Source organism: Octopus sinensis, linkage group LG22, assembly GCF_006345805.1.
Source record: "Octopus sinensis linkage group LG22, ASM634580v1, whole genome shotgun sequence".
Classification (NCBI taxonomy): domain Eukaryota; kingdom Metazoa; phylum Mollusca; class Cephalopoda; order Octopoda; family Octopodidae; genus Octopus; species Octopus sinensis.
This window is the reverse complement of record NC_043018.1, coordinates 11,676,756-11,699,711: the sequence shown is the minus strand read 5'-3', so window position 1 is coordinate 11,699,711 and position 22,956 is coordinate 11,676,756. Positions and strand designations below refer to the sequence as shown.

The 22,956-nt window shown below is 38.8% G+C and overlaps 1 protein-coding gene across 4 annotated transcripts in view; it reads right to left on the bottom strand.

Moving 5' to 3' along the window:
• Positions 1 to 18,541, bottom strand: part of LOC115223099 (aquaporin-7-like) — a 41,088-nt gene extending 22,547 nt beyond the window's left edge. Inside the window, exons 1-6 of one of the 4 annotated variants that reach the window (XM_036512318.1) lie at positions 17,970 to 18,541; positions 10,630 to 10,756; positions 6,916 to 7,053; positions 4,929 to 5,047; positions 3,442 to 3,659; positions 101 to 279 (exon numbers count right to left, since the gene is read on the bottom strand). In XM_036512318.1, coding sequence (XP_036368211.1) covers positions 101 to 279; positions 3,442 to 3,659; positions 4,929 to 5,047; positions 6,916 to 7,053; positions 10,630 to 10,756; positions 17,970 to 18,047 — 859 coding nt within the window. In that variant the 5' untranslated portion in view covers positions 18,048 to 18,541. Of the gene's footprint in view, positions 1 to 100; positions 280 to 3,441; positions 3,660 to 4,928; positions 5,048 to 6,915; positions 7,054 to 10,629; positions 10,757 to 12,047; positions 12,330 to 17,573; positions 17,635 to 17,969 lie in introns of those variants that run through there. The other 3 variants (XM_036512320.1, XM_036512319.1, XM_029793513.2) reach the window with 3 other exon arrangements.
• Positions 18,542 to 22,956: the final 4,415 nt, after the last annotated feature.

Sequence of the window (22,956 nt, the reverse complement as noted above, 5' to 3'; positions counted from 1 at the left end):
AGCTGTTGAAGATAAGATAATCTCATTGTAAACAAATGAATAGATTTAATAGAATAGTTTTGATTGAACTTTGCAGTTGAAAACTGGATCATGTACATACCTTTTTCTAAAGTCATAGAAGCAAATGCACCATCCTTAAGATTTTTAGCTTCGTGATCAATCTCTGGTTCAGAACTTTCCCAGTGAAGACCAACAGTGACGTCATAGAGCAATATTCCTAAAATTGCACCAATGTGGGGCCCTATAATTGGAACCCAAAACCAGTTGTAGTCTCTGAAACTGAGAAAAATAAAAGAAAAACAATAATAACACTACCAGCAACAACAACAATAATATCAATAATAATAATAATAATAATAATAATAATAGGACTGCTAACAACTGTTGAAGTGTTCAGCAATGACATCAGAATGGATTTTGTAAGAGGAAAGCTCAGGCAAATAGCTTCCATTAAATTAGATACCGATGCTGCCATCAAGGAGCTTGACCCACAAGAAAGTTATAAATACCTGGGGATAAATGAAGGAAATGGTATACAGCATGCTACTATAAAGGGAAAAATAAGAAAGGAGTATTACAGGAGGCTAAAACTCACACTAAAAACTGAACTCAACTCGAAAAATTGTATTGAAGCCATTAACACCTTGGCACTTCCAGTAGTTTAATATAGTTTCAACATCATTAACTGGAATCTTACAGAACTCCAACGCCTGGACAGGAAGACAAGAAAACTACTAACATCTAAGAACATGCACCACCCAAAAGCAGACGATGAATGTCTGTACTTAGCTAGATGCAATGAAGGAAGAGGAATGATGCAGATAGAACTGTGAGGTACTTATCTAGTCCAGAGAACTGGATGCTGCAGCTTGTGTGCAAATATGAAAGCAGTAAAAAATCACATTCTATTGTGAAGGAAGCTTGGAAATTCACAATGGCACTTGGCATGAATCCTGAATTAGATGAAGAACCTGAAACCCCTGCCACGAAACAAGCGAAACAGTTCAAGCAGATTGCAAAAAAGAACGGGCAGAAACAAATTGAGGAGGGGTGGGACCAGAAAGCTCTGCATGGACAGTATCTACTTTGAAGTCAAAATGTTTATGTAGACCAAGCAACAACCCGTCAGTGGCTGAGAAGTTTAGGACCAAAAGCAGAGAAGGAAGCTTTCATATTGGTAGCACAAGATCAAAGCTTGCTTACAAAAGACTACTAGGTTAATGTTTTTCAAAACGGTTCTGACCCTAAATGCAGATTCTGCAACACATTTGACGAATCATCTCGTCTCAGGATGTCCTGTGCTAACACCAAACAAATACAAAAATCACCACAATAGGGTAGGAGAGTATTTACATTGGAAAATATGTAAGCACGACAAAATTAGCAATCCTACTTACTGGTATGAACATCACCCTGAGCCAATCGAGATTTTCCAGTCAACACTGACAGAACAATCCAGGCTAATCGACCAGACATAATTATTAAAGACAGGGAAGAAAATACTTGCAGATTAATAGATGTAAGTGTTCTCATAGTTAAAAATATATCTGTAAAGGAATTTGACAAATTAAGTAAATATAAGGACCTGGAAATTGAAATACAAAAGATGTGGCATCTTAAAGCGAGAACTGTTCCTGTTCCTGTTATTGTGGGTGCCCTAGGTATGATAAAAATGGGATGTCAGAAACATCTAGATAATATCCCAGGAGAACCATGTCTCAGAGAAATGCAAAACATTGTGCTGCCCACATCTTTAGAAAAATCCTATCCGTTTAAATGTCTGTGTTGTATTACATGAGGATATTTCACTACTGCCCCTGCCACTTCCCCTCCCCAAGCTTTCTGTCATACTGTAACATCTCTTATCCTTCACTCGCCCTAGGATGCTGGGTGTATCTTGGCAAGTGATTGTAACAAACATGCAGATTAAAAGTAAAAAATAATAATGTTTCTAAATTGAAAACACTTACCAAAATCATCATCATTTCATTCAATCTACTTCCTCCTCCTCCTCCTCATCATCAATTTAATATTAATTTTTTTCACTATACCAGCCTGAGTCCAATTGGAAAAACCTATACACACCCAAAATCCAGCATCTCTTATACAATGGGATTGTTAAAATTCAGGTTGATGTACTTAAATTTTACAAAATACATCAACCCAAATCTCTTTTTTCAATAACTTAGAGAAGCAAAGCAGTACTCATGATCCTTTTCAGGGCTTCTGTGATTGGTGGAAGTTATTCTCAAACCAGGGACCTACCCTGAATGTTTATAACAAACTGGACACTGCTAAAGACATCCAAAAGCCAGTGATGGTGTTAGTTTATGTGAAAAATTAAGTCTACCCACCAAGAACAGAAAAGGTTCATCCAATGATCTTCCACATTGTTTCCACCTACCAAATTACACTCACAAGGTTTTGGTTAGTCTGAAGTTATAATAGAAGACACTTTGGTACTGTGCAATGGGATCAAACCGCATAGTTGTGAAGCAAATTTCTTAACTGTACAGCCATAACTGCTTTCTCTGTCTCTAACACTTTTCTGCTTGTTTTGTCTGATTCAAGTCATGTAAAAGAAAATAAATTTTCTATCGCATCAATTGGTCAGACTCATTTTGTCAGTTTGCTTGCAACCAGACAATCACAAAACTTCAGGAGCTTACATTCTATGAACGATACTCTGATACTCTCCTCAGACACTACCATAAGTCACCTTTTCTGACAAATGTATACAATAACTTTCTCTCTCTCTCTTTCTTTTCTTCAGAGATAAAGACATTTTGTCAACCATAAAATCAATCACATTCAAATCGAAATCAAATTCGATGACTGACATCCGTGCTAGTGGAGCGCTAAGAGTACCATCCGAGTGAGATCGTTGCCGATGGCACATTAAAGAACACCATTCGCGTGTGATTGTTACCTGTGTCACCTTACTAGCACTTGTGCTGGTGGCACGTGAAAAAAATATTTGAGTGAGGTTGTTGCCAGTGCCGCTGGACTGGCTGCTGTGCAGATGGCACATAAAAAGCACCATTTGAGCATGACCATTGCCAGTACCACTTGACTGGCTCTCGTGTTGGTGGCATGTAAAAGCACCCACTACACTCTTGGAGTGGTTGGCATTAGGAAGGGCATCCAGCTGTAGAAACTCTGCCAGATCAGATTGGAGTCTGGTGCAGCCGTCTGGTTTGCCACACCTCAGTCAAATCGTCCAACTCATGCCAGCATGGAAAGCAGATGTTAAACGATGATGATGATGGTGATGATGATTCAAGCTGATACACATTCACATATCTCTTGGACACAGTCACCAGCAGAGAGTCCATCAACTTTGTGCTTTCCATTGTATTTGTACAAATCTCTTATGATAAACAGAGTGGTAACTCCTACAATATTATCTCAACATAATTTCAAGACTTATGGAACACACACCTAAAAACTTCAGTGCCCCAGCCAGCCATCAGGGTAAATAGGCGAGGTGACAAGTCCCTTGCAGGGTTGATTGCATAGCCACAATTGAAACCAAAAGTTACACCAATCATAAACACAATACTTCCTATAGAAAATGGTAGGAGGCCTTTTTGAGGTTTCATATTTTTGCCATCTGTTATTGCAGCGATGCATAAAGTCAGCAACCCAGTGCCAACGATCTAAAGAAAGAGAGAGAAAAACGAAACTTTCACAGAAATAAGAATAAAATGAAACATGCATTTGCATCTTGAAAATACATTACAAATTGCTTTCTGAATTTATTACAAAATCATCAAGTCTTGCTCTGCTCAAACCATCCAACCCATACCAGCATGGAAAATGGACGTTAAAGAATGATGATGATGATTATATATATATACATATATATATATTCTATTATATGTTTCAGCCCAAAGGCTGTGGCCATGCTGGGGCTCCGTCACTGTAATCACCTTTTCAATGGCCAATCTTATTTGATTAGCTTTTAGTGAAGGAAGGAATTCGACACTGCTGCCCTCTTATTTTATCCTTTTAATTAATCTTTTATTTCCTTAAACTATAAAGCACACCATGTCTGTCAAACATTAAAAGAATGAAATTAAGCAATACCTTCTAAGTTCATTTTGATTATACTTGAAAGTACAGTTTTGATTAAATGATAGGATTTCAAAAGGATTTTGGGAAATTCTTTTCTTGTGTTTTATATAAAATAATGTTTTCTAATATAATGACTTACACGGTGGAATTTCTACAAGTCCTTCTAGCTCAAAATGATACTGGAATATGGTCGATAAAAATTTGCAGTTAAGTTTTCATAGCAGATATGATTTACTAGAATTTTAAAATTATTTCTTTACTTTTGCAGAACTAATAGTCTGTCTGTTTGTTGCTTCTAAAATTGCCTGCAGTTTATGACACTTTATCCTGGAGGTGGGTCACCCCTCAACCAGTTAAGAAAGAAACACATCAAAACACTATATTATATATAAATGATATAAAGTGGTGAGGATCAGACCAAATCCCAACACATGACAGGACTGTGGCTCATGCCAAGCCATTCAGCTATTTTCTGAGATATAGAGCTACTTGAGTGGAAGTTGATCTGAATAATTCAGCAACAACAACAACTACTACTACTACTACTACTACTACTACTACTACTACTACTAGTGGAGGTGCATGGCTTAGTGGTTAAGGTGTTGGACACATGATTGTAAGATTGTGGTTTCAATTCCTAGACCAGGCAATGCATTGTGTTCTGGAGCAAAACGCTTCGTTTCATGCTGTTCCAGTCCACTCAACTGGCAAAAATGAGTAGTAATTCTGCGACAGACCCACGCCGTGTCCAGGTGGTGACTTTATATGCCATGGAAACCAAGAAACTGTACTACTACTACTACATGTTAATACAAATTCATAAATAAATCATTCAATGTTTGGGTCCCTACCTGATCTGCAAAGCACCTGCCTGTAGAGACAAAGCTTTTAGGATATGTAGCAAAGATACCAGCTGAAGCATTCTGCCCGGTCACCTGCCTTATTCCACCATCAAAATTGTCAAGGCCATCTAGAAGAAGCAGAAGTGCACATTTGGAGTGACTGCATGCACAACATTTTCAAACATAAATCCTTTTCGTTACCATTTCTCCTGAAGTACATTACTTTGGTTTCAATTAATTTTGAAAATAACAAAGAATTTAGTAAAATAACTTTGTCATTATTAATCTGGTGTTACCATAAATCATCATGGAATTTTGATGGAAATTTTAACTGGGATTACTTTAAAACACGTAGTTTCTGTCATAAACCAGGAGCTGTCACAGGAGGGTGGTTTCAAAAAGACCAAAACAATTTACCATTAGGTAATTTGTTACCAGATTGAGAGTTATTAGTTTAAAGAATGGTATTAATAGTGAGCTGCTAACTTTTTATGAAAGCAGCTTTAAATCACTTGCCAAATTGACTGTAAAAACAGACAGGTCAATGTTGTACTGAAAACAAAGCCTTGTGATTAGATTTCCAAGACAGAAACTGAAAGAAGCCCATCATAACTGTGTGTATGAGTGTATATGTATTTGTGTCTCCTTGTCTTGATATTGTATCATTGTGGTAAATCAGGGGTGGGGGGAAATTTTTGCCCACCACATTAAAAAGTTTCCTCATCTCAGTTGTAAATAAATGTCAGTAATTTCCAGTATTCTGTGAAAACATGTCTGACTATGAAGAAATATTACCATGCTTGGAAATAGGTAAAGGGCATCTGGCCATACAAAATTTGCCTCATGAATTTTGTCTGAGCTATGTAAGCATGGAAAAGTGAACGTTAAAATGATGATATATTTGTGACCCAGTGGTTAGGTTGTTGCACTCATGATCATAAGACTGTAGTTTCAATTCCTAGGCCCTAGAGTAAATCACTTCATTTCGTGTTGTTCTGCAATCGCTTTCACATTTGATGTGTGGAACACGATGCACTCGTCTAGGCAATGCCAATTTGATGGAAGGAGTAAGATGATGATGCACAGCACAAACATTTGATCTCTATAAACAAATCATCTGATCAGGTTGTGACAGGTGAGTCTCCTGCCATAAAGAACCCCTTCAGTCATGAATGACTACAGGGAAGTTCCCCTCCAAAACACCAGGCAAGATCTTTAAAGCACAAGTCTGGGCCAGGTTGTTTATGGAAGACCAGCAGTCACCCGTGCACACCAGCCTCCCCTTTCCGCACCACTGATATTATCCAAGGGAAAGGCAAAGGGGCCGATACAGTTTGGCACCAGTGACATCATGAGTCATTTCTACAGCCACATGAAATAAAGTGTCTTGCTCAAGAACACAGCACACAGCTTGGTCTGGGAATTGAACTCAATACCTCATGATTGTGAGCCTGAACACACATGGGATAAGCTTCTTCCAATTTCTATCTACCAAATCCTCTTAAAAGACTTTTGCTGACCCTGAGGCAGCTGGTTGGACAAAACTCAAAGCCACATGGTTGAGAATCAAAGAAATAAACTTCTTTAGTGGTTAAGATGTTAAGTTCACAATCGTAAGGTCATGTCTTCAATTCCTGGACTGAATAGTATATATTTTTTGAGACAAACACTTCATTTCATGGTCCACTCTACAAGGCTGAGTTGAGGGGAAGGAACTGGCAGGATTGTTAAAGTCTTGGACAAAATAATTAGTGTTATCTGTTTCAGCCCTCTTTATTTTGAGTTCAAATTCCATCTAGGTGCCAATGACCCAGGTTGATCACCCTACTACAAGAGCACCCCATCCAATGGACCTATAACCTGCAGAAATAAATTAGCAATGGTATGATGCTGAGGTCTTCATCCAGTAGTGTATCAACAATGTTCAAATGGAATTCACTTCTTTGGAAATGAATTCTGAAGTGATAAGCAAGAAGAAAAGGATTCTTTGACATACCTTTGTAAACAAAGTACACAACAGCAGCCCCAGCAAAACTCGCAAGGTACTGAGCTACAAAATACACTGGAACATGATTCCAAGAGAACTTTCTGAAGATAGCAAGTGCTACAGTGACTGCAGGATTCAGATGAGCTCCTGTGAACAAAGAAAATGTCAGATCAAGATAGAATAAAGAAAAAAAAATATTATTAGTTTTTCATACTATTATCCTTACCTTTCAAGATGATATATTTTTTCTTTTCTGTTATTTATATCTTGTCTGTGGTCATGTACATAGTCCTTGGCCGAATTTGAAACAGAAACCTTTATTTCTCAATCAAAGGTAATCATGTTTCTTTACCTATTTCTTTACTACCCACAAGGGGCTAAACACAGAGCAGACAAACAAGGATAGACAAAGGGATTAAGTCGATTACATTGCCCCCAGTGCGTAACTGGTACTTAATTTATCGACCCTGAAAGGATGAAAGGCAAAGTCGACCTTGGCGGAATTTGAACTCAGAACGTAATGGCAGATGAAATACCGTTAAGCATTTCGCCCAGCGTGCTAACGTTTCTGCCAGCTCCCCGCCTTCAACATGTTTCTTTACCATGTACATTTAGTGATCTAAACGATAAAGGTATTGTTACCCCTAGTTTAAAAAACAGATCCCTAGTTCAAATCTAGTTTCGTACTCTCTACAGATCTGATCGACCTATTCATATTCAAACATAGTGTCTTATCTTCCCATCACTCTACTTTGTCTTCTCACCCCCTTATACAGTAAAACCCTACCACTCCATTGCATTCATTATCTTTGGCCACATTCTTCCCCCCCGCCTATCATCACACTGACTGATACAGCTTGGGGGTTGCAAGATGGTTGATTTCTGACATGGATGATAGAACACAATAAAGTTGAAGGACTATTTAGTCAACCCCAGTCTTTGATGTAAGTATAAAACAGAGTTGACATTTACAGAATTTTATCTGAAACTTTACTATATCTGGCATTCACCACAATCAATAAATACACAACAGAAGCACACAGAAAGTTCATCACTTGAGACTGCCTTTGCTACTAGGATACAAATTTCCTTGTTTAACTCTTTGGTATTCACATTATTTTGTCAAAAGTAATGCTTATTTATTCACATTGATTTTAAATTAATCATGCATTTTCGTGTAGTTTTGCAATTTTGAGGAAACTGTTAAGTTTTAGAATGATATTGAGGGGTTGCCATGAGAGACCAGATCTCACCAGTTTGAACATAAAACAGGTAGAATATTTTGGCTGGACATGGCTGGTTTAACTGTTAAAGGGTTAAGTTGATCAAAATTAAAAGCTACCACCAAAATTTCCTGTTAATTTATGTTCCAAACAGCTTAATGCTGAGACCCCCTTTGGTCATGACTGACCGTAGGATTGCACCTAGAAAGTTATCCTCCCAGGTACAAGTCCGGGCAAGTTTGTTTATGGAAGACCAGCAGTCGCCCATGCATGCCGGCCTCTCCTCTCCACACCACCAGTGTCATCCAAGGGAAAGGCAAAGGCTGATACAGCTTGGCACCTGTGACGTCGCAACTCATTTCTACAGCTGAGTGAATTGGAGCAACGTGAAATAAAGTGTCTTGCTCAAGAACACAACACGCAGCCCAGTCCGGGATTCGAACTCACAACATCATGATCATAAGCTCGACGCTCTAACCACTAAGCCATGCACCTTCACAAACAGCTTAATAATGACAGTTATTTTACTAGTTTCTTTGCTATTTTAAAATTAACACAAAAGCAGTTTATTTCAACAAAAATATGGTAACAAAAGGGTTAAAATAACTCGCACCACTCTCCTTTTTTTCACAATAACATACATAATTACTCTCCTTTCCCTAACAACTTGTGTCACTTAACCCTTTTGTTACTACATTTCTGCTGACGTAAACTGGCTTTATTTCAGTTGAGTTTGAAAATAATGAAGTATTTAACAAAATAGTTTTCACATTATTAAGATAGTATTTGAAGCATAAAGTAATCTGAAAGTTTGATGGAAGGTTTGAATTTAGCTCACTTAAAAACAAGACATTTATCTCATAAAACCAAGTCTCAGGCAGGTGAGTATCAAAAGAGTTAAAAGGCCATAAAAAAAACCAAGTATCGAATTATTCAAGTAGATCAACTATTGAATTAAAACGATATTGATTAAATTCCCATGTCTTCTTGTGGTTACTAGGAAAAAATAAAGTAGGTATTTATTATTATTATGTAATAAAGATAAAACTGAACAGGTCAAATTTGTATTCTAGGAACAAAACAGGGATAATCTTTAAATTAGGCTTTACATACATTGTTTACATTATTTACATTTGATGGATATTTGTCCTCATATTGTTTGTTGTTAACACAATGTTTCAGCTGATATACCCTCCAGCCTTCATCAGGTGTCTTGGGGAAATTTCGAACCTGGGTTCTCATTCCTAAGGTATTTTTTGATGTTATTATTATTATTATTATTCAGGTGACTGCTTGGAATCGAACTTGGAATCTTGGGGGTAGTAGCTCACGCTCTTAACCACTATGCCATATGCCCGTGGGCAATTACGGAGTGAATTTTAGAGCGTATAAATATAATATTTTGCTATCCTTCCTTAATACCGGTTCCTATCTGCTACTCGTATCTGCACTTGGTCTGCTTAGGAGGTTGTTGTATCCTAGCATATGTGCTACTTTCGTATTTTCCAGTGGTATCATCTGTTTATAATCTTAACTTCATCCTACAGGGGGAGGTGGTCTCCATTTTCCCATACAGGATCAGCCAAACCCAATTTATCAATATCTCCTTGTGTCATAGCTTTGGAATGAAGACAGAAACAGGTGCACGGCTGCAAAGGAAATACAACCTGAGGGAAGTGCAAGAGTGACTACAAATGGAATATTTACATTTGTATGTTTATTTTCCCCTCAGTGTCAGTGTTTCTCCATAAGGCAGAGATCGAGACTTCTTTTGCTTTGGTTATGGCATGATTCATTAGCTTTTTGGGGTATTTCTGTTTTTGAAGGAACACATTTAGTTCTACCAGGTATCTTTTGTGTCTGTAACTATTGACCATATACACCTTACCATTTGAACGGTGTGTTCCCTTTTGTATGGGAAGGGCGGCAAGATCTAAAATCTGAATATTAGTGTGTGTCTGTGTCCTTGCAGTAGAGATTGGCTGTAAATGTCTCATTTTCATTCATTAGAATGTCCAGAAAAATGTCTATTTTATCAAAGTGTTCACAGAAGGGTTTGCAAGTATTTTGAAAATACCTCACAAAGTGACCACCATTCCTTGCATAGTTATGAGTTGCCCTTTGGCAAGGTATGGCACCCATTCAGCTACCCTGCCAGGGATCCAGCAAAGTCATGGGACTGCAGCAGGGGGTGGGGGATTGTGAAGAGGCAGCGTAAGAGCTCAGCTGAGCCAAATGTGCTTCTTACATTGATGCTGAGCAGAGGAATCATAGAAAATCCATGGTTAGGATCACCAAGCTCTCTCAAGAGAGTAACAGCAATGCATCCATAGGGGTGCTGTCCATTGTTGTATAACCAGCTAATGAAAGACTCAGGCTCCCAATTCAAATTCATAATAGCAGAATTGGTTGGCAACAGAGAGTCAAGGAAATCTGTGAAATCTGTGGAAAAAAAAGAAAAAAAAGACCAGAAGGAAATGAAAACATTCATTGCACTTACCTGATACCTCTGCAGATGCATAGACTCCAAGTGTCACTGCCATACCCCAGCATGCATTAATACTGAAAAAATCTCCATCAGCCTTCTCACTGAGGACAACCTGTGCTACACCAGCAATTCCAACCAACTGAAAATTAATAGTAATAATAGTCATTTCAAATTTTGGCACAGGGCCGGCAGTTTTTGAGGGGAGGGGAAAACCAATTACATTGACCCCAGTGTTCACCTTGTACTTATTTAATCAACCCCAAAAGGATGAAAAACTAAGCGGCATTTGAACACAGGACGTAAAACCAAAAGAAAAGCTGTTCAACATTTTGTCCATTCCACTAACAATTCTGTCAGCTTACCACAATAATAATAATAATAATAATAATAATTATAATAATAATAATAGTAGTGATAGTAATGATGATGATGATGATGGTGGTGGTGGTGTTGATGATAATGATGATGATGATGACGACGCCACCGCCCCGATGTAATACCAGGCAGTGGTTCTCATGGTTTCTGATCTTAACCGATTGGAAATGTTATCATGTACATGTTTTGTCTTGTTATAAAAGGATGGGTTACCGTAAATATTCTGCTCAATACCACGGATTTGCTTGTCGGTTGTTTGACCTTAACTAGTTGAGCATGTCCCTTAGTGGTTGGTGATATATACATCTCTGATCACGAGCAGATGTAGTGGGGGAGCATCATAAGCCATGTGTTGAGAGGAATTCTATGGGGGTTCGAATATCTTGTTGCCAACAATGTTATAACGACATCGGGGTGTGCACAAGGATGTAGAATAGTATCACCCAAATATTTGGATATGGTTATCTAGAATAACCTTTCGCAGAATTAATATGTTCATGTAGAACATGCTCTATACTATGCCAAACGTAGGTACGATATGAAACTGACACAGTAATCTAATGTGCACAATCAACACTGTCGATTCCCGACAGTTCTTTCATCATCTTCATCATCATCATTTAACGTATGCCTTCCATGCTGGCATGGGTGGGACAGTTTCACAGGAGCCAGCCAGGTAGAAATATGTGCCAGACTTCTGTAACTGTTTTGGCAGAACTTTTTACAGTTGGATGCCCTTCCTAACACCAACCACCCTACAGAGTGGACTTAGTGCTTTTTACATGGCACAAGCACAGGTGAGGTCAGTTTTGGCAAGTTTTTTACAGCTGGATGTCCTTCCAAATGCCAGCCACTTTACAGCATGGACTGGGTGTTTTTAAGTGGCACCTGCACTGACAGCATCTCTAAGAACTTGCAAGACAAAAAAAATAGAAATAGCAGTTAAAACTCCTTCATATTACATTGAATATGATATAGCCTTGCATATACTTATCAAGGGGAAAGGATGATCTGGGGTTTGAAACAATCTAATAGCAATTTAATTGATTACTTACCAAGAGTATGAAAGTACCCAGAAACTCCGCAAGAAAACATCGAGCTAGTTTGTTTCTAATAGGCTTAAATTTCAGCATAGTTTCAACAAACAAACACGGGATGAATATAAATTAAGTAAAATAAACTTCAAATGATTCTGGTCGTTGTTTTATGTCACCATTAAATTTTGTTCATTCAAGCTTAAAATAAGGGCTGATCTATGTCACTTTGAATGCCTTTCGGTTGTTTTTCTTCTCCCACTTGTAGTTTTTCTCTTCTTTTGCTTTCCCCTCTTCCTTCTCTCTTCTCTCACACTCTTCCTTTTCTCTCTCCCTCCCTTCCTTCCCCTCGTCAACACTTGTACTTTGATCTTAACCTATTATCTTTGTGCATTCTTCTCTTCAGGCCTCTCTTTGCCAGTTGTCATTTCTCATAGTCTTCTGTTTCCTTTCAAATTCAACCTCCCACCACTACTCATATTAGCATTTCAGTTGTTTGTGTCCCCACTCTCCTTTTATCTCATTTTTCACCTCAAATTTGAACACTGGGCAGTAAACGTACGCACACACAACATATGTAAATGTATAGGAATCTGTGTGTGTGTGTGTGTGTGTGTGTGTGTGTTGTTCATTAAACTTAAAGGCCAGTGGATTGGCCTTGCAATATTTCTTCCAGCCGAAGGGTGGCGAGCTGGCAGAATCGATACTGCACCAGGCAAAAGGCTCAGCGGTGTTTCATTCATCTTTACGTTCTGAGTTCAACTTTCGCCATGGTTGAGTTCACCTTTCATTCTTACATTCTTTCTTGGTCATAAAACAAACACCAGTTGAGAACTGTAATTGACTTACCTGCTAACCCAAACTTGCTGGCATTGTGCTGAAATTTGAAACCAATATTTCTTACAACCCTTTATGTTCTGTGTTCAAGTACCATCAAGGTCAACTTTACCTCTTGTTCTTTTGGGGTCAATCAAATAAAATGCAGGCTTCTAACCCCTTTCCTCTAAAATGCTGGCTTTGCACCTAAATTACAATCAGTTGTTTATTAAGGCCTTCAGTGGTTCTCAAAACGGGTGCAGGAAAGATTCAAGGAGGATATTGAAGCTATATCGTTAACTTTTTACTTATTCCAGTCATTAGACTATGGCTATGCTGGAGCACCACTTGAAGTGTTTAGTCCAACAAATTGATCCCAGTACTTATTTTTAAGACTGGTACTTATTCTATCAATCTTTTCCCAAACTGCTAAGTTACAGGGATGTAAACAAACCAATGCCAGTTGTCAAGTAGTGGTGGTGTAGTGGGAGACAAATAAATATATACTAGCAGAGATACCTGGTATTGCTTGGGATTAAAATGGCATAGTTTTTTTAATTGTTTTATTTGTTTTGGTTGTGTGACTGTGGCCATGCTGGAGGGAGAATGTACGGGTGGTAGATGAGAGAGAGTGGAATACAGTCGGTGGAAGTGCGTGAAGATGGTAGGAGAGCTGCAGTGCGGTTGATGGCTTGCGCTCGGTGGAGTGCCAGGTCGACAAGTGATTTAGAAAAAAACTGTCACATCGTTTTGCAATGGGATTCAAAATCCGAACCAATGCTGCAAAGTCGTTGAAAGCGAAGAAATTAAGAGAAAGGTATTGCAGATTTAATGTGTTTGAGAAGAGAGGAAGAGCAGGGGAGGTGGTATTTACTCTCTCCATCATCTTTTTCCTTCTCCTTTCTGTTTCCCGTTAGCAGTTCATGTTATTCTGCATCCATTATTCAGCTGCAGCCTGTTTTTCAAGCTGAGAGGATGTAAACTTTGTTTGACTTTTTTCTCTGCCCCCTGATGAAGGATTGAATCCGAAATGTAGGATTTCTATGGAATTTCTATCAACACCCTTCTTACATATCAAGCAGGGCCATCTCCTAGAAGGGACTTGTGATTTTTTTCACCATGAAAATGATAGTGGGGGGGGAGGACATCTTTTTATGAAAAAATTTTGGAAAATTTGTGATTTATTTCACCCCATCACCTCTCCCTACCTCACTCCGGACCGATTTCAGCCAGTTTTAATGGCACAGTGCACTTAAAAACCATGGTGGGGAACCTTAACAATCACTTGATATTGGTCTCAGAACTGTCAGCTTCGTTTGTTAAATTCCTTGAAAATTTTTTATTTATTTACTTTTGGTAACATTTGCTTTGAAGTTGGAAGTTAAAGGGGAAAGAGACATGCGCTCGCACACGCATGCATGTTCGTGTCTAAGAAAGATAATGGGTGTACGTACGTGTGTCTATGAAAGATGGGTGTACGTACGTGTGTCTATGAAAGATAATGGGTGTACGTACGTGTGTCTATGAAAGATAATGGGTGTACGTACGTGTGTCTATGAAAGATAATGGGTGTACGTACGTGTGTCTATGAAAGATGGGTGTACGTACGTGTGTCTATGAAAGATGGGTGTACGTACATGTGTCTATGAAAGATAATGGGTGTACGTACGTGTGTCTATGAAAGATAATGGGTGTACGTACATGTATCTATGAAAGATAATGGGTGTACGTACGTGTGTCTATGAAAGATAATGGGTGTACGTACGTGTGTCTATGAAAGATAATGGGTGTACGTACATGTATCTATGAAAGATAATGGGTGTACGTACGTGTGTCTATGAAAGATAATGGGTGTACGTACGTGTGTCTATGAAAGATAATGGGTGTACGTACATGTATCTATGAAAGATAATGGGTGTACATACGTGTGTCTATGAAAGATAATGGGTGTACGTACGTGTGTCTATGAAAGATGGGTGTACGTACGTGTGTCTATGAAAGATAATGGGTGTACGTACGTGTGTCTATGAAAGATGGGTGTACGTACGTGTGTCTATGAAAGATAATGGGTGTACGTACGTGTGTCTAAGAAAGATGGGTGTACGTACGTGTGTCTAAGAAAGATAATGGGTGTACGTACGTGTGTCTAAGAAAGATGGGTGTACGTACGTGTGTCTATGAAAGATAATGGGTGTACGTACGTGTGTCTATGAAAGATGGGTGTACGTACGTATGTCTATGAAAGATAATGGGTGTACGTACGTGTGTCTAAGAAAGATGGGTGTACGTACGTGTGTCTATGAAAGATAATGGGTGTACGTACGTGTGTCTAAGAAAGATAATGGGTGTACGTACGTGTGTCTATGAAAGATAATGGGTGTACGTACGTGTGTCTATGAAAGATGGGTGTACGTACGTGTGTCTATGAAAGATAATGGGTGTACGTACGTGTGTCTATGAAAGATGGGTGTACGTACGTGTATCTAAGAAAGATAATGGGTGTACGTACGTGTGTCTAAGAAAGATGGGTGTACGTACGTGTATCTAAGAAAGATAATGGGTGTACGTACGTGTGTCTAAGAAAGATGGGTGTACGTACGTGTATCTAAGAAAGATAATGGGTGTACGTACGTGTGTCTAAGAAAGATGGGTGTACGTACGTGTGTCTAAGAAAGATGAGTGTACGTACGTGTATCTAAGAAAGATAATGGGTGTACGTACGTGTGTCTAAGAAAGATGGGTGTACGTACGTGTATCTAAGAAAGATAATGGGTGTACGTACGTGTGTCTAAGAAAGATGGGTGTACGTACGTGTGTCTAAGAAAGATGGGTGTACGTACGTGTATCTAAGAAAGATAATGGGTGTACGTACGTGTGTCTAAGAAAGATGGGTGTACGTACGTGTGTCTATGAAAGATAATGGGTGTACGTACGTGTGTCTATGAAAGATGGGTGTACGTACGTGTGTCTATGAAAGATAATGTGTGTACGTACGTGTGTCTAAGAAAGATGGGTGTACGTACGTGTGTCTATGAAAGATAATGGGTGTACGTACGTGTGTCTATGAAAGATGGGTGTACGTACATGTGTTTATGAAAGATAATGGGTGTACGTACGTGTGTCTAAGAAAGATGGGTGTACGTACGTGTGTCTAAGAAAGATAATGGGTGTACGTACGTGTGTCTAAGAAAGATGGGTGTACGTACGTGTGTCTAAGAAAGATAATGTGTGTACGTACGTGTGTCTAAGAAAGATGGGTGTACGTACGTGTGTCTAAGAAAGATAATGGGTGTACGTACGTGTGTACCCGTACATACACGCACCCGTCTCCCTCCTCCTCTTTCACTTTCCAACTTCAAAGCAAATATTGTCTTCGATGCGTCATGAAACCAAAAGTAAAAAAAAATAATAATAATAATTTTCTACGGAAACTAACGAACGAACAGCTGTAAACATTTAACAGTTCTGAAACCAATACCGAAAGATTACCGAAACCATTTTGATAAAAAAAAAATTTTTGTAAATATTATTTTCAGGGGATTTAAAGGAATTTGGCTGTTGTTTCAAGCACATCCCTCGACGCCCTTACTCCTTTCTTTGTCACTCTCACCTCTATTGATGGTTTTCAATATTTTCTTGGGAAACAAGCAACAACAAAAAAATTGCAATTTAAATTAATAGCTCCACCCCCCACCCCCACCCCCGAACAAGCGAGGCTCTGCGTGTGTGTGTGTGTTGTGTGTTGCGTGTGTGTGTGTGTGTGTTGCGTGTGTGTTGCGTGTGTGTGTGTGTGTGTGTGTGTGTGTGTGTGTGTGTGTTGTGTGTGTGTTGCGTGTGTGTGTGTGTTGTGTGTGTGTTGCGTGTGTGTTGCGTGTGTGTATGTTGTGTGTGTGTTGTGTGTGTTGCGTGTGTGTGTGTGTGTTGCGTGTGTGTTGCGTGTGTGTGGTGTGTGTGTGTGTGTTGTGTGTGTGTTGCGTGTGTGTGTGTGTTGTGTGTGTCTTGCGTGTGTGTGTGTGTGTGTATGTTGTGTGTGTGTTGTGTGTGTGTTGTGTTGTGTGTGTGTTGTGTGTGTTGCGTGTGTGTGTGTTGTGTGTATGTTGTGTGTGTGTGTGTTGCGTGTGTTCTGTGTGTGTTGTGTGTGTGTGTGCAGGAAAATATTTGCTAACAGAAAGTTATGCTATTAAAATAAATTAACTTTTTTCACACCACTTTCCAAAATCCTTGGATAAATCTCAATTACTTTCTCAGACTTTTCACTATTTTATAAAATTATAAACAGAAAATGTAGAGAGGGAAAAAAATCATAAATTTTCAATTTTTTTTTTTAATAGCTTAAATATGTTCAAATGTAGAAAAATATTGAAAACCATCAAAACATGTGAGTGAGGAAGAAAGAAAGAAGGTGGTCATGGGGTATGTTAGAAACAACAGCCAAATCATCCTTAAATTACGTTTTCGTCTGAAAATCTATAGTTTTTGCCGAAAAGGCATCTTCCTTTGTTTTTAAGTGAATTGGGCAAAACAAAATTGGTTAAAATCATAAATTTTCCGAAATTTTTTTTCATAAAAAGATGCTCCCCGAGTCCCTATTATTTTGGAGGCTGTAATGAGAAATAAATTGGAAAAGTCTCCGTCGAAACTGAGAACTTTTGAGGGAATCGTTGATCCGAAAATCTGATCCACAGATTTATATTCAAATAATAATCACGGATAAACTTTGTTCTGTTGTACCGTTGAGTGTCTCCGACTCTGAGAAAGTTAAACTTGAATTTTATAAAACTGTACCTGGCATTGGATATTGGTTGGAAGAAACCTTTACACACACAGGCATAAGCACACATGCACACACACACACATTCACAAACACATGCACACACACATACATACACCCACATACGCGCAAACGAGTTACCAGCTCACAAAAACCATCCTCTGTGTGGTCGTTGAAACGGCTAAAATTAGCAGCCAAATCTCCTCAGTATCAAACTTTTTTTTTATATATTTTAATGGATAACATAATTATACTCTTAGATTCACTGTTGAATAGTCAGGAGTGGAACGCTTTTAATCATAAGTTTGCGCTATCAGGAATCGGTGGGGCTAAACAAGAAGAAAATAATTACTTACCAAGAGTATGAAAGTACCCAGAAACTCGGCTAGAAAACACCGAACTAGTTTGTTCGTAATACGAATGCTTTTTGGCATTATTTTGATTTCACTTCCCCACAAAGAATAGAAGAAAGTTCTATATTCTAAGACGATTCTGGTTTCTGATTGTCTCTCACTTCTGAGGTCGTTCCTGAAACTGATCTGCTTCTCACAACACTCTGTAGTTTGGCGATTTGAAACCCACCTCCCGATTATATCAACAAATAAAAAATTATTTTGTTGTATAATAAATTAATTCCGAAAATTAAATGAAGCAATTTGTTCATTTAATTGTCTTGAAATCGAAGAGTCAATAATTTCATCGAAGTGCTGGAACTTCTCCCAGTTTTTTTTTTTTTAGTATTTTTACCGCCACTTTTAGAATTACTAAGTTCTGTGTTTCTGTACACTGTTGCTATATTCTTCGAGTATCAAGTTCTTATATTGCCGTTCTTTATTCTCTGGTTATGTTAATGCTTTTACACTCCTCTTTCTCTCTCTTCAAATTCATTTACTAGATTTTCTTCTCCCACTTCTATTCTATACACGCACTCTAATGCGCCCTCTCTCTCTCTCTCTCTCTCTCTCTCTCTCACACACACACACACACATACACACGTTTATAATGTATGTAATATAATATATAATCATATATGTATGCAGGCGTGGCTGTATGGTAAGATAATTGCTTCCCAACCACATGGTTCTGGGTTCAGTCCCACTGTGTAGTACCTTTGGCTTGTGTCTTCTATATAGCCCCACTCTGACTAAAGCCTTGTGAATGAATTTGGTGAATACCTGTAGACAAGCTTTTGTAAAGCAAACTTCAGTATTTATACCTGTACTGAATTTATATATATATATATCATCATCATCATCATCATCATCGTTTAACGTCCGCTTTCCATGCTAGCATGGGTTGGACGGTTCAACTGGGGTCTGGCAAGCCCGAAGGCTGCACCAGGCCAGTCAGATCTGGCAGTGTTTCTACAGCTGGATGCCCTTCCTAACGCCAACCACTCCGAGAGTGTAGTGGGTGATTTTATGTGCCACCGACACAGGTGCCAGACGAGGCTGGCAGACGGCCACGCTCGGATGGTGTTTTTTATGTGCCACCGACACAGGTGCCAGACGAGGCTGGCTGACGGCCACGCTCGGATGGTGTTTTCTTATGTGTCACCGACACAGGTGCCAGACGGGGCTGGCGGACGGCCACGCTCGGATGGTGTTTGTTACGTGCCCTCAGCACGGAGGCCAGTCGTTGCGGTACTGGCTACGATCACGTTCGGATGGTTTTCTTATGTGCCACCGGCACTGGTACCACAAGGATACAAATTCCATTGATGTTCATCTATTTTGATTTGGTTCGATTTGATTTGATTTGATTCGATTCTCACTTGCCTCAACAGGTCTTCACAAGTGTCACAAGAAGGAAGGTATGCACAGGTGGACTGACTACGTCCCAGGTGTGTGTGTGTGTGTGTGTGTGTGTGTGTGTGTGTGTGTGTGTATACTATAAATATTATAGGTGGCTTATTAGCAATTTAACAACCTAAGGGCAAATTTATAGACATCACTAAAGTGACAGAGGATACTAAGTGGTACCAGCATTGCTAGAAATAAGAGTAAAAACAACTTAATAGCCACAAATACACTATCTTAATTACTTATCAGTAATTAAGATACTGTGTTTGTGGCTATTGAGTTGTTTTGACTCTTATTTCCAGCAATGCTAGTACCACTTAGTACCCTCCGTCACTTTAGTGACATTGATAACTGATGAAGAATTATGAACCTTCTGTTTGTCTCCCGTTCATTTCTATATTCAGTATACGTTATGCCTGTTTGTTTATTTACTATACATTTTTCATTTATGTATGTATGTATGTATGTATGTATGTATGTATGTATGTAAGTAAGTAAGTAAGTAAGTAAGTAAGTAAGTAAGTAAGTAAGTAAGTAAGTAAGTAAGTAAGTATCAAACAATGAGAATGAGTGTTCAACACTGCATTGGTGGATAAATTCTTTATTTGTGTACTAAGCCCTAATACACAAATAAAGAATATATATATTGAAATTTTAGTGCCAAGCAGTGTTTAAACATAAGCCAAAATCTTTAACTCTACATTAAGTAGAGTTATGGGCCTGAAATTGCTAATATCACCCCATTGTTCGGGTCTTTTCTGATCAACATCACCACTCTCCGATAAACAGAGCTGGGAATCCTCCCAATCTGCTTCCTGTTTGTGTAGACACAAGCTAGCAAGTGTCCGAACAAGTCCGGCATACTTTGATAAAATTCGTAGGGCAGACCATCCAGCCCCGGCATATTCAGCTACCACCTCTTTGACCTCCTCAGCTGTGATCGGCCCTTCACAGCACCTCACTTCCCTTGTCAAGAGTTGCGGCCTACCGGCGAGGAAGTCCCTTAGGGGCTCCCCACTGTCCGGTGCATCGCTCTCCCTGAGCAACCGGGCAAAATGCTGATGAAAAGCCTTCCACATCTCCTCTTGTCCTTCAATCGTATGACTCTACTCATCAATTAAAGACTTTATAGAGGCTTCCCTGCCGCCCCTACAACTCTCCACACAACGAGCCCATCCGGCAACGTTAATGCCCTCTCTCCCCTCTGCACATAACTGAGCCCTGACTCTACACCATTTGTGTTTGGCTTTGAGGTGGTGGAACAATATCGTCCTCGCTGCTGTCACTCTAGATGCAGAGCCAGATTCTATGGCCTCTTCTAATTCCTTAACTAGTTTCCCTTCTATTCTAGTCTTTTCTAAACTTAGCTGTTTACTAAATCTAACAGACTCTGAACAAATGGCTCATTTGAGGGTGCACCACCATCTATTATTGATGATGGCGCCACATAATGCCCTCTGAACTAATTCCTTAACCCTGGCACGGAAGGCTTTACAAGTCAAAATAGACTTGTTTAGCTTCCAGTACCCTAGTCCCTGTCTATAGCACTTAACTAAGTACACCTTACACATCACAAATTTGTGATCCATGTAAGGGATGCGAAAGGAACATGGACAACTAACACTACCCTTATCTCTATTTCTAATGAATATTCGATCGAGATAAGACCTGTCGAGATTAGATCACGTCCACTGTGGAACGAGCAGTTCATCCAGCCTATAATGATCTACTAAGCTTGTTAGTAGCCTTTTGAGACCAGGATTCCCCCTTCTATTTGCCGAGCCAACACTATCCACCAGTGCATCAAGTATAGTGTTAAAGTCTCCTGTTAAAACTAGTGTCTTAGATGTTACTAAGAAATTCTCCGTGTCACGTAAACAGCTGGCCAACCTGAAAGACTGCTTACTGACATGTGTCGCATCTAGGATGACCAGCCTAGCTTCTGGGTTCAGAAAGACTGTACTTCCCTGTATGTCCAAGCTTTTTCTGAATAAAACTACCATGCCAGCGCCTCCCTGGTGACTAGGAGAAATACATTTCTAGTAGCTACTTAGAAGAGGTGAGAATGTATGTGGCTCATTCAACTTGGACTCAGTTACCAAACATATATCCAAATCTAGTGACCTGAGGTCGTTCAGGAGACAGATTTGTTTCCATCTCGACCCCAAGCCACGTGCATTTATACACCTTACTTTAATCTCCATGGAAGAATTTAAAACAGCAAAATAAACTTACATTTTTACGTTTTAGGGAGAGGCTGCACTAATTTTGGCAGTTTCTCCCTCTTTTTCTCTCTGGGGTGCAACCTCTAGCATTTTCTGGACCACTGCTTTAGTCACATCCAGCAAATCACTGGGATATCTCTTTACAAGATTCGTAAAGTTCATCGTCTATACATGGTTTCACGTAGAATATATTTGTCAACACATGTGCTTGTTACTATGGAAACAGGTATGAATGTGTTTGTGGCTTACGAATAGCTAAAATTACCCAAAATATGCAAACTTTAAAAGCTATTAACTCTTTATTGATATATGGCAAAAATGAATTTCATGTCAATGAGTAGCATACAAAACTATACCATTACACCAAATATGAAATCGATTGGAACAGAAATTGAAGAAATTGAAAAGTGGCAGCCAAACAGAAAAGACCTGTACAACTCAGTGACTCCAGGATGCAACACTGAATTTGCTTATTATAAGCGAGGTAATCTTTAGTCTTAATTGTAGAATCACCTTGCATTATACTACTGCTGCTGCTGCTGCTACAACTACAACCATCACCACCACCTCTTCTCTCTCTCTGTATATATATGTATATATATATATATATACACACACATACACACACACATGTATATATATATATATATATATATATATATATAGAGAGAGAGAGAGTATTTACAGCTGAGATAAGAAATGTCAATTTTGTATTTAGGCCAAAGCCACAAATGACAAGAGTTTTGAAAATATAGTGAGAAAAAAGAAAGAAGAAAACTGCAATAATTTTACAGTGTAATCAAAGTTGAATACAAGAAGTATACATAATATTCTCTATTCATGACCTAAAATGGAAGGAAGAATAAAAACATAATGTGCATGTCAAAATAAAACCATTTTTATGATAGTCTGCATTCCACATCTGACACCCACCACTCTGCAGCTTTACTGCAATTTTCTTTTTAACTGATTGCAATGTTGAAGAGTTATTTCTGACACTCTTTCTACTGGTTTGTATTTAAATCACTTTCTTAACCCTTTAGTATTTAAACCAAGCCAAATCAGGTCCAAATATCCTGCTGGCTTTATGTTCAAACTGGCCAGATCCAGCCTCGCACACACACACACACACACACACACCTTACAATGTCATCTAAAGAAGAAATGAACATGTCTTCAAAATCTCAAAGCTACCAGGTAAATGCATGATTAATTCAAAACAATGTGAATAAATAAGCATTACATTTGGCAGAGAAATATGAATGCTAAAGAATTATCTTTAGTTGAGGTTGTGTGTGTGTGTGTGTGTGTGTGTG